The following is an 18,043-nucleotide window of genomic DNA, read 5'->3' on the forward strand; positions in this document are numbered from 1 at the left end:
ATATTCCCTTCTGTTCATCGTTCACTCAATTATTATGATTTTCAGTGTGACTTTGTGCTAGTCTGTGCATGATTAAAGAGAATACAGCATTTTCAGAATAACTGAAGTTTCTCTAAATAATGATAAAGAAATTCAGAGTTACTCTTTGAGATTGCTTCAATGTGTGATTCCAATATGCCTTATTAGAATGAAGAAAAGGCCTGTATTAATAGTTTTCGTAAGTTTAGTGGTAAGCTTTGCTGTTTTGATGGACCAAAATTAGATCTTGGTGTTCTCAGAGATGTTTCACAGTCACCAAATAGCTTTATTAAAAAGGGGGTGGGGGAAAGGTGGAGAGGAAGGGAGTGGGTTGGGAAGGGACTATTTTAAAGCAGAGAATCATAACGTAAAATGAGTTTTCAAAACTGAAGATTAGTTAGAATGGTCTACCAGGCATCAGGGAGTCATTGCTCAAAAGCTTTTTTCAATGTCCCCTCAATTTTCTGACCCTTGTCCTCAGAAATGAAAGGATAGAAGTGGCAGCCTACCAAACCAGTCAGCTGGGAAGAGACCACAAAAAGCTGAGCTTTTGGGTTTCCTTGAAGCAGTTCTTCTGTATGCTCAAGCCCTTGGAATTTGATTCAGTTCACCAAGCAGCCTTTTATCTGCCTATTCCCAAAGGGCTTCCTACTAAAAGAGGCTGTTTCTGCTTGTGTGTATGGTACATTTGATGCTGCAAGGAAAAAGGAAGTGTCTTGTAAGATGCTAACTGTATCTGGGCTGTCTGCCATATGTTGAAGGGAAAAAGACATTCGGTATACTCTCTACAAATGTTTTTCATGGATGTTCATTAAAAATCTAGTCTGCCCTATTTATTGAGTAGTGTCACATCTTCTTTAGGAAGTTTCAGATTTTTGGTGAAAAGAATATATTATTTCCTCTTAGTAAATCTGAACTCCTCCATCTCCACTGCTTTGTTTTGTTTTGTTTTTATAACAAAAGCAAATGTCTCTCATCTGTGGCATTTCCATAGGTCATTCTAAAGTTTCTTATTCAAAATTCTGGCTTTTCAGACAGAACAGGAAATGTCTTCCAGGAAAAAACACTCCTTTAGCCATGGACAAAAGTTAAGTTTCCAGGAGAGGCAGAAGGAACTCTGTATTCATGCGTACCCTTAGCAGCTACTGTAAATACATAGATTTACTGTAATCTTTAGTACTCTTATCCAACTGTCAGAGGTTCTTCACAAGGAAGAAACCTGGCTTCCATAACCCAAGAAACTGGGTTAATGAAATACCCAAAGGATCATTGGTAGAGCCTTTGAGCACTGTGAAACTGAGGAAATGATGCCATGCGTCAGCTACCTCCTAGGTGAGGAGAGAGGCTTCTGCTGAAGTGATGAGAAAGGGAGCCAACTGTCATTCCTTTCACGCCTTCCTGAAGTGCTATAAACTCCTTATTGTGACATCTGTTGTTTCTGCATTTGCTTGTCTGGGGTTCAGAGAGGTGGTCCATTAATAGGAGCCGAGGGGTGGAGGCATATGGAGGCTTGGCCTTTCCACAGAGGCAACCATCCTGCTGGTGGTGTTGTCCTCCACTCCTTGTTAAATGTCCTAATTGTGTGTGGTTCTACTCCATCCTTCCTGCTAAGCTTCCTTAATCTCTGGGCAAATACTGCATAGAAAGTAGACACAGTAGACACATGGGGAGGACAGTATTGTTTTTTGCTAATTTCTTTCTGGTTTTGGGTTGTCACCTGCAGGTGATTTGGTGTTTCAAACTCAAAGGGTTTATAAGGCAGACAGGTGGCTGTAGTAGCCATACAAGCAATGCAGAGGACTAAGAGCAAGGAAGAACTCCTCTGTACGGTTGTCTCCCATCTTATGGGAGTGTGGATATCCACCTTGGTGAACCCGCCTAATTTCCAGTGGTTTAACCTAGTTCATTGGCAAAATGGAACTGCATTCACATACAGGGACCAACAGAGGCAGATTCTTTATGTTTGATACATTGCGCTGCTGCTTGGTGAGGGGGAGAAGCCCACCTGAGGGATGTAGGTTTTTCCATACAGTGTAATGATAGCATCGTTTCACCTGCTTTTCCTTCCTGACAGAAACCATTAGCTCTGGTGGATTAGCGGCTGTCTGAGTGGAAGCTGTTCTGACAAAGATGATCACCTAAGGAGTGAGCTGTAGTTTTGCATTAGGATAGAGGTCAGGAAATTAATGCATCAGAGGATTTGAAAAGAGAGAACAAAACATTCCCAGAAGCCTCGCTTTTGTGTTCTGTCAAAAGCAGCTTTCTTCATGTGGTCAGAGGGAATGCAAGTGGCAATGAAATGTGTAGTGAGGAGTTATACTTAATCTGACTAAATATTAGACATAAAATCTTTATCAACCTTTTGCTTTTGCAAGCACATATTTTTAAGTGGTACAATTTTTCTGCCTTTTGATCTTGCCCAGGGGTTGCAGGAATGTAAATGAACTGACATTTTCAGCATTGTAAATAGGTGGGATTAAGGATTATGCTTGTTTGTTCTGGCGACGGTTACCCTCGCTCAGACACGGCATTTGTTTTTCTGTTAGTTAGACCACATTACTAAGCATAATTCAAGGCACAGTGGCAATCAAATCCACCAATATTGTCGCTGAAGGGTCTGGAAATTAAGATGTTCAGTGCCAAATACTAAAAAGAATCCAAAGGTGAGGGTTAGAAATCAGATTTATTCTCCGGGTCCTCTGTAAGGTGTCCTTTCTGGTATGAGTCTGTGAAGAGTCTAAGAGAAGGGCAGAATTTTCCTCAATTCATGTGACAAGGAAGTGAAACAAACCTCACAGCTTGTACAAGAAAGTTTTTATTGCTTCATAAATTTTATTGAGAAAGAAATTAGCTGCTTTCCTCTGTGTTTTAAAGAGAGTCAATTTGTGTTTATTGACATACAGGAAGGTCATCTGTGTTCAAAAGTAGATTTGTTTTCCATTAGAAAAGGCTACACTTGCAGATATTTGTAACGCTGTAGTGTTGGCAAACCATGGCTCAAGAATCCATGGTTTAGGATTTCTTAATTTAACGACAACAGTTTTTCTACCTCATTGGTTTTGTGATAAGTAACGAAGTACCCAGAAAGAGGTACAAAATGTTAAGAGAGCCACTATGAAAACAGATGTGCCAAAGCCAAGAAATGGCTTTGTTCATTTCCAAAAAGTTCTCAGCACTGCCCCCACATTCAGGCTGCTGCCATACCTACTGAAGCACTTAAGCTGTGCTTTCCTGCTCATTTAAGGAGGAATGTTAGCCTGGTATGTTAGACAGTGACAAATACATTCAGGAATTCATTTCATTTAAGCTGTATCATTCAGTAGGAGTTCTAAACCAGTTTGAAATATACAAGACATACACAACTCTATATTTCAGTGTTTAAATATGGACAGGTCCTCATTTGAAATGAAAGCTTAGTGAGCTGTGGAGGTCTGAGAAATGAAAACGTCTGAGCAGAGCCTCAAAATGTCACCCATTGTTTTCTCTGTCTTTGCAATAATGAGTGTACAAGATGGGGTTTATGTCCCGAGCAATAAGAAGTTAAATACCCCCAAACCTGTTTGGAATCAGTTTTTCATGATCGCGTGTGCAGAGTGAAAACCATGGCTTTGACCCTGCAATTAAAGTTTACCTTTCCCGAAGCAGAGAAGGCTGTTATCCCATGCTTCCTACTTTCATTGTCTGTTTCCCTTCAGCACACAGAAGCCCAGCACGCCTGCACACACAAATGCTCATTCTGGAGGAACAGCTTTATGCTCTGTCAGTTTTGTTTTATAAAAGCTCTGTTTTCTTTATTGCCTTTATCTGTTACATCTGTAAAATGTATTTAAGCAATGACAAATTTCTCTTTTGAGCCTGGAGGATAACTACTGTCAGGCTATTGGTAAGAGATTTGTTGGATATGACTGTTCATTAAATTGTAAGGAACTGAGGGTGAGGCTAACAGTCTGAAGCTGCTGTGAGTAGGTGGCTTATAGGCTGTTCTTGGTGAATATACATCATCAGAGAGACAAATCTGCTTCAGCAGCCTCTTGTTTTGTTCTACCAAAATGGTTAAAATGAGTGTTGATTTTGGAAAGCTCAACAAAATCACTGTCATTTTTCTAAATCAGATATCATTCATCCAACAGAGCACCCATGAAAAACAATTTAGGTTAAATATAGCAGCATTGCTTCTCAGCTTTGTGAGCTGACAATAATAGCATTACATCTATTTCCCTTTTTAAAAAAGAAATGGGGAGCTGAAGACAGTGCCTGTGAGTGATGATAGCACTGTCAGCATGAATTCCTATTTTTTTACCTACGCTGCAAGTACAGTTCAGGGTGATGCAGTTCTTTGTCTTTTCACACTTCTGTGCTTGTTTTTGTCAGCAACGTCTTAACGTCCCTGTAAGGACACAATATGTGATGCTGCAAGCATTCTTATTTATAAGGGAGGAAATAAGAGAATATGCATATCGGTAAGAAGTTGATTTACTAATACTATGACTAATCTATAGTATTTATGTAAATAAATCAAAAGGCTGGGTGTATTTTATTTTTTATTATGGTGCTTTAGCACCGCTAGTGTTTCAGTGTGCTTTTCTTACCACTCTGTGTATTCAGGTATCCACCTAAATAAATGTGAAACTTAATCTTCATGAGAAAAACACTCTATTTGATAGACTACAAATTATTAGCAGTTCCCATTCTTCAGGATGTATATATGCTTTCAGCTGAAATCCGGGGAGCGGGGGGAATCCTTCACTTGAAACAAGCCTTTAGTCTGCACTTGATCTCCTCTGGTTTTGTATGAAAAGCCATGCTGGACTGAATGACAGCTGAAAGAACAAGCTGCTGTATCAGGGGATTTAGCAGAAGGAAGCTGCTGTTCTTTCAGCCAGCACCTTGACAGAAAGCTCACTGAATATCTTTCCAGCTCCCATCCAATTGTGAAGTTATTGCCTGAGAAAACATGTAGAAGAAAGTATAACTTGGAGTGCCTCTCACTATCTTAATACTGATAATCAGGTTTTAAAAAGTAAACAAATATTCACTGTCAAATGCTGTTCTGTAATTAAAAATGAGATTAGCCTTTCCAAAGGGCTGAATTTTTGGTGACAGAATGACATAAAGCTACAGGTCAGTTTAAAAGAAGAGCCACTCTCTTCCTTCTACTTATTCAGTGACCAGGGAAATTGATTTGAGGAGTCACTGCAGTATCATTTCTATCAAAACAATTATTTAAAAATTGTTTTTATCCTCCCTTTCCTTTTTATCATTCCAGTTTTAACTTTGATAAATATTTAAAAGGACAGAGAAGTCAGCCAGCTATAAAATCCAGCAGTGTTGAAGTTCTTACCCAAAGAAGGGGATTCTGCTCATTTGGTAACAGAACATAATAACAGTATAAATGGTGTGTCGGTGGCAGTAAGGTTTATGCACGCTACAGAAGTGATACACGGTTGTTTAAATATAATTGCAGTAATTAAGGCTGGATGTTTTCAAAGGCAAGTCAGGATTGTTCCCTGACAGATATGCAGAAGTTCAGTTTAAATGATCTTTAGACCTCAGGAAAAATGCTGGGGAGAAATAATGACAGGGAGTAAATTCTGACAGTGTTTTTCCATTTTGAGCATGTTACTGATCTTGAAACTCTATGGAACGGGTAAGAAAATATGTCCTGTTTGTCCACTGTTAACATATCATGCTACCACAGAGGATATTTAAATCAGATCTGTTTCAGTCACTGGTTTTCTAATACCCTTGTAACACTATGGAGCATACCGATGTTGGTGTGACAGCTCCATGAATCCAGAAAGCAATAGTCAATGCTGTGCATAATGTTGTTTTGGGAGATCATTTTTAGTGTGTAAAGATGATGAGACTGTCCACATGAATGCTAGTTATACCTTCCTTTCATACAAGACTGTGTCTAAGGGCCGATCTGTGTTCCTGATGATTATTAGCAATTAGGAATGTGTTTCTCTGAGGGAAAAGGCTTCTTTTGTGCCATTGTTGTGCAGCTCCAAGTCAATAAAATGAGCTGCTCACAATAGCCTTTCTTCCTTATTGAAGCCTTGGACTTGCCCTAACTTCATCAGAGAAAGGGGACAAAAAACACAAAAACTTATAATGTGATCAATAGGAGCTGTGGAGTTTGACTTGGGCCCATTGCGAGGAGGCTGTAAAAGCCTCCAGAGAGCTTGATGGATTGGCTCTCATGCTGCAGTCCTCAGCACAAAGCAGTAATGGCCCTGCCTCTCTTGAGGGGCTGGATGTGCTGCCTGGGGGTCACAGTTTATCAGCCTAAGGGACTGACGTTTCAGATGAGGCCAAAGTGCTGTCCATAATTCATACAGGAATTTGTGTGTAGATGCTGGAGAAAAGCAAGCTTTGTCTTGGTACCATTTGTCTGACCGTGGAAGGAATTAAGTCATGTCTGACCTTACAGCCTCTTTCTTTCTTTTACTGACATGGGAAAATATTATAATAATATTGAAATATGTGTTTTTGTCATCATGTTAGTTGTACTTGAATGAAGGAAGGCGTGCCTATGATGATCTTTTGAGGGATGTTTCATCGCCAAGAGTAACACAAAGATCTTAACAGATAATATTAAAATTCCTAGAATTCTGAAAATTTCACCTACATTTTATGCAACGTTGTTTTGTCCTCAGTGTCTGAATAGTTTTGTTTCTAAATGTGAGAAGGTCAAAGGCGGATCAGCTCTAGAGCATGACGAAGTCAAATGAAGCTGTAGGCTTTGCAGCAAGCAAGGGAAAATCTACCTAGCTCTAATTAGTGAGTGGAGGAAAAGGAACCAGCTGTATGAAGGACACCAGAAGGAAAATTATCCAAGCTGTGACTGGCAATAAAAGGGAAGCCTAGCAGAAAGTGTACTTATTGCTAATGGAAAATCTGCTAGCTGGTAACTCCTCTTGGCATTGCATCAGTACTGATGAATAGCTAGGAGAGGCTAACTGGTTAACTAGGCATTTTACTAGTTCACTCACTCGGGAGGTAATTTGAAGCAGGGAAAACAAAATCACAGTGAATTGCTCTGCAGGGCTGTGACACCTATTGAAGCCAATCAGTTGATAAGTAGCTAACTTTTGTTCTGTCCCAGCAAAATGACTACCTTGCTTCAGTAGATGCTAACAAAAGTCCTTTTAAGTTTCTTCTGCTCAAGGAGAACACCATTAGTCATAGTTAATTAGGCTTGTTTACTGAAAAGGACTGGTGTCTTAAGTCTGTTACTGGAAAACTTGTAACCATTCTGGTCTTCTGTTCCCCTTGTAAAATAATTTTGTAATAGAAAAAGCATCATTGCCTGCTGTTTGTGAGGAAAAATATCCCACAGTCTGGGATACGAGCTATAAAAATTGCAGCAGTTAGCCACCTTAATTTTTCAGGGGTCCTTTTTCAAGCTTGGCAATGTATAATTCTTGTAATGTGGTTTTGAAATCTAGAAGATGGAGTTCCAAGCAACATTTTGTTTTTCATCTGCTAACTATAGCAAACAAGAGACCTTAAAATAATGTTACTCCAAGCTGTAAACCAAAGCATTTGTGTAAGAATTGCATACAAAGATGAGTGTCAGACCTTTAAGGGTTTTTGTGTGCTTTTCCTAGACAGAAAAGTGGAATGGTGGGCCCCACTGTAACTCAGTTAATTGATTCCTTTTAGACACATGGGTGGGAAAAGAAAAGAGAGAGGAGTCTCATTTACATTTGCAGTATGCTTGTCTATACACCAACTTTAGATGCATGTATTTTACTGTGAAGTGTCGGTGTGTTAAGAGTCCTAATAGGGTTTGCCTCTACAAACATAAACCGCATTCTTGCAAACCTTGTTAAATGAGCAAAAGAAGAGGTAATTTTCCCATGTTAGCTGTTAGGAGAACTTGAGGGAAATTGTAAATGTTCTTTCCTCCCCTTTGTCTTGGATGTGTTTGTGTCACATATTTACCTTCCAATGTATGGCACAGCAGGACAATAAAGTCTTCGTGCAGTAGCTGAAGCTTAACACAGGCAGAAGAATGCACTGACACACGTGTACATAAAGTGTGGATCAGTATATTTCAGTATCTTCAGCCAGCAGTTTAAAATTGCTATTTTAGATTCCAGCGAGTGGAATAATAGAGAAGTTATCATGTCTAGTAACTGCAGTTGGCCTTTGTAAAGAATGGCTTGTTAGGAGGTTTTATAATTTACTGAGGCCACAGCTGGCTGCCAGCAGAGCTACAGGAATGTGTTCTCTCCAGAGCCTGGTAGCTGGAGATGAAAAGGATCCAAAGCTGTCACAAAAGCAAATAAATGCTTTGACTTTAAATGAAGCATCATAATTTATAAGAGGCTCTGCTTCTCAATCCCAGTGAGGTATATGGATCAGCCACAGCTCTTTGAGGTTGAGCAGAATTGTCTGCCTGGCTCTTCTGCAATTCTGGTATCTGCAGCCTACAGATTTGGAAGCATCTTCACGGTTTGGAATTGGAATTGTTTCTTTATCCACGCTGTTTCTTTCCCACAAATTTTCTCTCTTTCCTTTCCCACATCTTAACGATTTATTAGCTGCTCTACTGTTTGATAAATAATTGTACCACTGTTTGCACCTGGCAGGTCTTTATCATGATGCACAGCACTGGGGGACTAATCACCAAGATGCTTGGAGGTTTATGGGTGCCTTTTGTCATCAGTGATTTGTTTGGTTTTTCCTATCTGAGTGAATTGTTCTTGCAGTAGCAGAGTTCAGAGCTGGGGCACAAACTTGATTGAGATGTCTTGGTACTCTGCTCATGAAGAAAAACATGTTTAGGTTTTGGTTTGGTTTAGTTTTAAAAGATGCACACACACGCACACACACATCAATGTACACCAGCTTCCTTACGTCTGCAGCTGCTTCTCATCAATCTGCTGATTAAAACAGTATTTCTGTGGTCTGGTGTCAGAAATGAAGAATAGGAAGGAGGCAGATAATCGCTAAAGGAACTTCTGAATGCTTGTCAGAGTGAGAAGAAATGGTTTTGTTTTCCCTTTATGGTCTTACTTCTATTAAACAACAGTGTTTTGCCCTCTGCTCCAGTCTTGTTTCGCTTTGCAATTTACTTGCTTTTAAGTGTGAAAGAGTTTAGGAGAGAAATAACTAGATGAAGAGATTCTGTAATTAACAGGAGCTGCAGGAAGTGAGTGTGACAGATGAGTTCAAAAGCCCTATGTTCTGTTGCTTATCTCACGTGACATCTAGTCCTAGCAATGCAAGCAAGGGCAATGAGTTGTGCATGGTGTTTTATTTTTATTTCTTTTACTTTACTGGAAGGCAGAAGTCTGTCTGTGTGTTCTACAGTACAGCAATACAGAAGCAGAAATAACTCTCCTTGAGAAAGGAGTGGGAAATTCAGAGGATTACAGAATAACATTTCCTACTTCTAAATTTGACTGTGACATATTTTAGTCAGGGTATGTGAATCACAGTTATGATTACGGGAGTAAGAGAGAGAGAAAAAAAAAGATGACAAAAAAAGAAAAAAGGTTTTCCTTAGAACACACAGATGTCAAAGGATTTTCAATGTAGATTTTTATCATCGGCTGAAAAAGAGTAAGAGTGCAGTTTTATTTTGAAGCATTACTGGAACAGTGAAGTGCTTCAATTATACTAGCCAAAGAAGAGGTATGAAAACAAATCCTTAGTTGTCATCTGGAGATCAGAAACCTCTGGTTAGTTTATAATAACATTACTTGTGCTTTTTCCTGTAAACACTATACATATGTAGTCTGACATTGAAGCGGTGTGACAGCAACTTATCCACAAGTTTTTTCCTAATCCTGCCAAAATCTAATCACTTTGCTATAAATCTTGCAGGACAAAATCATGCTAATTGCCATGGCTTTATAGTTTTCAAAGTCATCACTTGAAGTAGCTTGTATCTTAGCAGAACTTTTCGATAAACCTGCAAGCTACCTAGGACCCAATCTGACCTAGTTTCTGGGAATATTACACACTTTTCATTGAGTCTCTTATTGTTCTTTTAGTAAGTGTAAAATTTAATTTTGTATTTGATTGGGAACATTTGTTTTCCTTTTAGCTGTCCTCTTGCGTTTAGGTTGTGTTTGTCATCTACCTGTTAGGCAGACTACCTTTGGAAGAAATATAAACTGAAAATAATGTAATGCCATAGTTACCATTTATAACTGATAAGGGATTTTACTGATTGAAGCTGCTAGTCTTCCAGAGTCTCCCTGCCAGATCATTTTGGTCATCTTTATGTCCAGAGGCAAAACCATTTCAGATCACCTTCAGCAAGAATTCTAATGTGCTGTTTTATTTCATACTAAAGCTTGAAGAAAATAATGCTGCCAGTGAGGCACTAAAAACAAAAGAAGCCAGAGCTTCTTTTAGCTGACCAGTCAACTAAATATTGACCAGCTGTCTTCATGAGAAAGAAATAGATGACAGTGAATAAGCTGGAGTCTAGTTTTCCAAGAAGCAAAATGATTTTCCCAAATCAATACAGCTCATCAGATTTCAGAATAAAGGCTGCAGAAGACGTGACAGTGATGGAAGTGGCTGTATGTTCTTTTGTGTTTGAGCACATGGGCTCGTGGGGGAAGAGGCTTTCTTCATTTATTTCAGTGCTTATTCTTCTACGTGCTCTGGCATAAATCTTTACATTAATGAAATGTTATTAGATGGCATGCAGAGGTACTTGTCTCACTGCTCCAGCTCCATGGTTTTAAGAGATATTCGTTGCTCTGTAATTGCTGCTTGTTTCTGAATGCAATTGACAGTATGTCATGTGAGTCCAGGGAAGGTGTTTTGCTTGTATCTCGTTAAAGACATAACATGGCTTTTTTGAGCTAAGGTGGTGATTGCAGCTTTAAATAAATTGTACTGATGACTTCATGATGAAAAGGGAAGGAAAGGGCATGCCACTGAATAAGGTATGTGTCCAGCTTTGGTTGACATTACTCAGACCTTACTGGAAGTCTAATGGATGTGAACGGAGTTTGTTATGCTGCTGAAGAGGCTGCTGTAATTTATGTGTCTGGAGCAGCACCAACTTGCTTTAGCCTCCAGCAGGGCACATTGATCCAAAAGAGCAGGTTTTAGCCTTCCAGACCTTTTAACCTTTAAGCTTACTATGCTTTCATAAAGTACTAAATTAACACCATGTTTAAGTGTCTCAAAGGTTTATGACTGCCAATGGTAATTCATTATGCATCTTTTCCTTAATGCTGTCCTACCTTTCAGCTTTATTGCTATACAGTATTTGTTCAGATAAAGTACAATGTCCAGGATGACTAATTGCAGATCTGCACTCCAGATGGTTTAATTACAGGATGTGGTTAAAGTGACTTTTCAAACATCCAGCCCAGCAATACAGCAAATGCAAAGTCTTGCATTTCCAGGCCACCTGACAGTCATTACATTCTTAGACTTGCTGATGTTGATGTCTGTTACATGTGCACCTGCTGTAGATGCAGTTAAGTTCTTCTTCCATGCCAGATAGTGTGTGATTAAAGTAGTAAATAAATTATATGTCTACAAGATCAGTACTCAATATAGGAGACTTGATTTTATACACAGAATGTTTACTGTTAATTTTAGGTTACTTTCTTGATAGAAGCAATCAGGAAAAAATAAGCCATTTGCATTGGAAGCCTAATGTAAACATTGTTCTCTGTTTTTCATGCCTGAATCAATTGCAGGTGTATATGTAGATATGGAATTTATGATGGTTAATACTTAGAAGCAAACGAGTAAGGCTGCTCTTGCTAAACAAATAGCAATAAAATAAAATTTAAAAAAATTTAAAAAAAGAGAAAAAAAAAGCTTGACATAATCCTAAGGTTATAGATTTTCAGCCTTCCGCTTTTTTTTTTTTTTTTTCACTTGAAATAATTCAGTTACTGTCTGAGCAGTAATGTCATGTATTAAAAAATGTGTTGTGTCAGTTACAGAATATAATGTGTTTAATCATTAGAGGTATACTTGCTCTGGTTTGGCTATCCCCAGCATGTCTGTATTATTCATACTTAAGAAAGCTGGAACAAGAGGCAAATGGAATATGGTTTGCCATGAGATCTGTGGATTCAGTGATCAGAAAGATGTGAGGAACTGGTTTAGCTATAATGTTATGTCAGGTCATCAACTGCCTTCTCAGTATTAAGAATTGCATTTCAACATTGGAAATGTGCTATATGACAGGACTACTGCTGCAAGAGTGTCGTAGTGAACTTTAAGAAAAGTAATATTACAAAAATAATTACAAAAGACAGTGTACTTTGGCAGATCTTCCCTTGACATCAGCAAAAATGGTCTAAAATAATAGCATAGTATTGAAAGGGGAACTGTTAGCCAAGTGGGAATTTTGACCTAATCTTCACTTACAGACAACAGGAGCTGTCAGTAACTGAAAGGAAGTGATTCCCAGATTTGGAGGATGGTGTAGATAATCTTCATCAAATCACTTGCAGAAGTATTTGGAAAGTATTTGTGCAGATGAGCTTTGACTAGAAAGATATTTTTGGCCAGATTCTCTGCAAAGAATTGAGGGAACAGATCCTTGTTAAAAAAGGATAACATGCACTGTCTCTTTCAGATGATTAGACTTTTGAGTTGTCTGGCAATACGGTCAGAGTGAACTAAAATAGAATTTAGTAGCAATTGCTGTGTTCTGAACAGAAAAAAGAAAAGCAGCCTATGCTGTAAAATATTAAGCCAGGCTTTCCTGTCTGCTTAACTGAGAAATATCTACTTCAATTGGTCTTTGAATGTGTTTGTTTTCTAAATCCTGCGTTTAAAACAGTTGTGATCTACATTCAGGATACTAACATGAGAATTTGATTCCTTACAGCATGATCTCATTTTGAAAGTTTTGAACATAGAGCTTAAAAATCCTTAGCTGATGTTTATTGCCATGAAAGCAACAACTAAGTAAATAAATACTTACCTTATACTAGGTTCTTAAGCCTTCTTTTTGTTTAGATGAAAGGATATCTAGAAGAGTGTATGCTTGTGAGACAAGAATATCCTTACCATCTTGACATGGCTGATAAAAGTGCCATATGAAGGCAGTTAACATGCTGACTGTCCTTTCTTAGTGCTAAATATGCCTCATGATAACGGCGACTTCAAAATAGCACATCTGCATTTTCTTGGTTGTTTACAAATAGAGAGGAAGTAATGTAGATACATTTGTTTTCATGTTGTTATGACATAAATTAATGATGAATACCCAGTGACGTTTTAGTGATATTCTTTGCTGTGTGATCACTGAAAGAATTTAAAGGTAGGGAAAGGAAGCAGCAGATATACCCCATCCACAGAACTTATAAGAAGTGTTTCCTTTCTGGAAGTGATTTTATCACAAATCACTTCAGTAATATTTGACCTTTTGTTCCGTAATAGAATCTAAGTGGAAATTGATACCATTATTTTATACAGTTTTTATTATTATGTTATTATCTATCAGGGCTGCTTGTGTCAGGTGATTTTGTGCTTTTCCAGGCATATATTAGTTTTTCCTAAGTAGTGTTGGTTTTTTCACCCAGTCGAGCTACCCGTGTTCTGGTTGCTAAGGTGATGAGTGAACTGAAAAAAAAAACCTCAGTACATCCAACATGAATAAAAATATCAATGTACCTGATCTCTTTTTGCTCCTAACAGGCCTCTGAAATTCCCCCTGATGTGGAGGGGGGACATCCACTAGCAGCAGTGGACATGAGGTGACATTCTGTGTGTACTTTCACCTAATGTTAAGAGTTTTGTATGTGGTCCTCTCTTGGCTAACAAAGGATTTTGGCAGGAAAGATATGGAAAAGCTTAAGGGAATTGAACTGTAAGGCTTCTAAGCAATGTGACCCTGTTTTCCTCTGTGAGATTGCTTTTGGCAGACCCTGAGCATTAATTGTTGACCAATGATTGTGCCAGTGCCTTAATAATAATAGGGGAGCATCGGCTAAAATATTTTTTCTTGTTTGTAGCTTTATTTTGGCATGCTTGACAGTGAGAACTGCAAAGTATATTGCATTGTACTGTATTTCAGAAATAGTGTGAGTGGTTGTGTAATTTTCATGTGGAATATCAATAATGAATTAATTAAATATCATGAAATTTGTGCTCTTCTTTCAGGATAGGTTTTTCTTTATTAAATCTAAATCATGTGAATTGTGCTCTGATAATTGTTAAAACTGACCTGACAACCTTAACTTGGTAGAAAAAAAACAAAAAGCATTTGTATGTTACCTATATATATGTCACTGCTGTGGGACTCTGCTTCACAAAAACTAGATGAGATGTTTTGGCCAGGCTTCCTGAATTGGAATTTCTGAGTCCAGATACCCGTAGATACACTGCATTACAAACATCCAATTTCTTCCATTATACAGTAGTGGTTATTTTAGGTTGTTTGTGGCCTCTTGGGCATTGTTTTAAAAGTGAAAATACATTTCTGCGTTCAGATAGTATGAAACTCTTGGGATTTTCAGACTGCCCTCACATTTTCACTCTTGTTCAGACAATGCTAAGAAAATGATTGTTAAAAGATTGTTGCAGGCCAGTGTGTAGTCTGATGTACAGAGAAGTCTCACACCACAGAGACTTATTAAGACTTGATGCAGCCCGATTGAAGCCCCAGGTGATGCAGAGAGAGGATACAGGCAGACCAGGAAGGTAGTCTTGGAGGTGTTCAAGAAGTGCTTAGATGTTGTACTAAGGCACAGAGGAGAAACCTTGGTGGTAGGTGGATCGTTGGATTAGGTGATCTTGGAAGTCTTTTCCAACCTTGATGATTCTATGAAATGCATGTCTTGACGTTAAACTGAAGCTGACTGTAGTACAATTTGTGTACTGACCCTGGGACCTGCAAGGAAGTTCTGGTTGAGGTTCTTTTTCTATTGTGCTTGAGCTCTGTGCTTGAGGACAAGGTCTGTGGATCAGAGAAGCTTGTAATAGTACACGCTGACTGGATTCAGCAATAATAATCCTTTATCATCAGCAATGCCTCTAACATCTAGGGTAGGCTATTTACCTGTCTCATATCCTTATTCATTTCCAAGTACTTTGGTCTAACAGACCAGCCAGTTGCATGTTGCTTTCAGGGTCAGTCCTACCTCTCATGTTACATCTATTCTTTCTACCCATTTCTTTGATAACTTTAGAAGGTTAAATGAGCTACTTTCACTGCCTGTTCCACAGAGTCTTACTTATGGTTGAGTAATGTGCTGTTCATTAGGCAAAGGAAATTGAATCCCTAACACAGTTACTCCAACACAGCGTGGGGATTAATCTTCCCTCCTACTTATGCACTGGGACATTCACTAAGACTAGCAAACTTAACGAGATGGTAAGTGTAACTGACGGATAAAGAGGAACTTACTTATGTTTGCTTGTGAGGTATTGACTTTCTTACACTTGGAGGTCATTTGAATGTCTTTTAAAGATTGCTGAAATGTTTATTGATTTCAGGGTTTTATTATTATGCCTACTCCATATCTTCTCCTTCGGTCTCTTTTCTAATAACAGATAACAGACTTTCTACTAAAAGTCAACTCAACTCTGTTATTAAATTAATTTTTAAATATAGCACACAGTAAGAGAGAGACAAGAACACAAATATTGAGGGAGGTGGAGATTTACTTAGTTTGGAAGGAAAGCACTGGAACTGCCAGTGGAGCAGCCTTTCCAGGTATGTGGATGGCTGATGGGGGCTGAACATTGCACTGCTTCAATAGCAAAGCCTGATTTCCACTGTGAGGCTCTGAGGTGTGTCGAGATGCACACAGGTTTCAAGGCACGGAGTGGTGCCAGCTCTACAGAATGATGATGGACCCAAGTGATCCAGCTCGGCAGTCAGGCAGCACTGACTCCTGGAAGCCACAGGAAGGGGACAGAATGGTGTAGATGGCTGTGCCATAGCCAAGTGGCTGCAGGCATCTGTCTCAATGACTGGGTCTCCAGCACACCAGAGAGACCCCCAGGATGCCACAGCTGGCAGTAGCACAGGCCAAGGGCTGCTTCCCCCTGCAGCCCTGGCCAAAGCCGTGGGAGCCATGGGCAGAGGGAGCAGTAGGGCTGCTTTTCTTTCCAGTCCTTCCAGGTGCCTGGGTAGTGATCCAGGCCTGAGGAGCCCTTGCATGCAAAATCTTACAGCTATCCTGTTGTAGGGGTGGCTGAAAACCACATGAGGATTGATTTCCAAATCTGCTGCAGAGATTTTTTGAAGGAAATCCCTTCTTCCTTTGTATCTCAGCTAACAACACTTCAAACGCTTCCTTGATGTTAAAAGGCCCCCGAGGAAATAAGCTGCTAGCTGCATGTTTACTTTACCTTGGCTCAGCACAGAGGGATAGTTTGTGTGCAGAATTAGAAATCACACTGCTAAGACAAAGCAAGCAGAAACGTTTGGCACAATGCCATTATTATATCCGTTATGTAAAAGCTAGAGTTAGAAAAAGGGAAGCGTAAAGGGAAAACAAGTTGCAAGGCTGGCAGCTGCAAATTAGTGCCTTAATGCCTCTTACAGGTCAGAAGCATTTTTCACCATGCCTTTCTTTGCTAAGTAAAATACACGTGCTTTCACTGTATGCTCTAATGAGAAGAGGTGACTCATGCTTACTTGTGGTTGTGAATTAAAGGGGTCATTTTGTTGGCTAGTCCATAAACAAGATAAGTTATCTGCATTATCTGTTGAAGGGGAGGCTGAAAACATTTAAATGACTTTCCCATCGCCCCCGTTTATCTTTTGGTCATTTAAGATAGCCTTACTGCACAGGCATTTTAAAGGGATAATTTGAAAATTGTCTGAGATTCAATTACCTTTAGGTAGGCAGATGTATTTGCATTTAAAAGCAATTTTAAATGGAGAAGCAATTAAATTACAGTATAAATTTTTCAAAAGAGCCCTCTCTCTACATATCTTCATTGCTATTTATCTCAGTCTAAGTAAATGTTTGTGATAAGATGTATAGTCCCTTGCTTTTCACAGATGAAAACGCAGGGCAATAGATGCTTCTGTCTGCTAAAGAGAACTCAGATGTGTGTGTGTGTGTGTGTGTGTTTGCTTGTATGGAATTTCAAATAAATAGAAGCATCATTATCTGATTGTTCAAAGCAAAGCAGATTCTTCTTGGTCACCTACTGATTTAAACACTGTGACTGGTGCTCAGTTTATGCTGGCTGGCTGCCAAGCAAAAGCAATTATGTGCAATAATAGCTAAATTAAGAGGCGAGTGTTGCCATTTTGCAGCAGGACATGGCAAAAACCATTTCCTTCTGTCAGCTCCGTCTTGATTACGCACAAAGTCAGGCATGCACACTCTCATACACGTACACACACACATATGCACGCACGCTCTTGTTCTTTTTTTGTTTGCTCTCTTTCCTGTGGGTTTCACCCTGAGGTCACTGAAACCAGGAAAGAGGAAGCGTATAGACCATAGTCTTTGAAAACAAACAAGAAAAAAAGCTCTGACTTTGTGGAGAAGGAAAAACATCAGAAGAAAAACAAAACGAAACAAACAAAAAAAAAAGCCCTACCCCATTTCTTGTGATGTTGGCTGTGATAATACTTTGCTTTTCTCCCACTGGCAGGTGTGTTGGTGGTGAACGTTACGTGGAGGAATAAGACTTATGTGGGAACGCTGCTGGACTGCACAAAGCATGACTGGGCCCCTCCCAGGTAGGCAATTGTTCTGAGCATGTTTTTTTCCCTGCCGAGTGCATTTGCACTCCCAGTCTCTGTTGTGAGACTGCATAGAGATGATAAAAAGCAAATGGTTATAATTGAAAACATGCAGCCATGAGATGAGTGATTTTCTCTTCTACACTGAAAACTGGGGGCCTGCAGGTGGGAGGTTTTATTTCCTTCTGTTTTGTGTTTTTGAGAGGCAGTGGGAGATGCATGGGATTCAAACAAAGGGAGACTAATTAAAATACATTTATTTCCGTATGTTTGGAAGAATTTTCTCTCCATTCTCAGGAAGTCACATTTTTTACCATTATTGTCTTTTTTTTTAAAACAAACAAAAAATAAAAAGCTTGTGCC

At 39.1% G+C, this 18,043-nt stretch overlaps 1 protein-coding gene across 4 annotated transcripts in view; it reads left to right on the forward strand.

Moving 5' to 3' along the window:
• ZNF608 (zinc finger protein 608) overlaps window positions 1-18,043 on the forward strand; it is an 82,407-nt gene that overhangs the window by 53,673 nt on the left and 10,691 nt on the right. For all 4 annotated transcript variants that reach the window (XM_015850051.1, XM_015850050.2, XM_032441283.1 and 1 more), the window contains one exon: window positions 17,590-17,677. In XM_015850051.1, coding sequence (XP_015705537.1) covers window positions 17,590-17,677 — 88 coding nt within the window. The remainder of the gene's footprint in view (window positions 1-17,589; window positions 17,678-18,043) is intronic.

Source organism: Coturnix japonica, chromosome Z (assembly GCF_001577835.2).
Source record: "Coturnix japonica isolate 7356 chromosome Z, Coturnix japonica 2.1, whole genome shotgun sequence".
NCBI classification, from domain to species: Eukaryota; Metazoa; Chordata; class Aves; order Galliformes; family Phasianidae; genus Coturnix; species Coturnix japonica.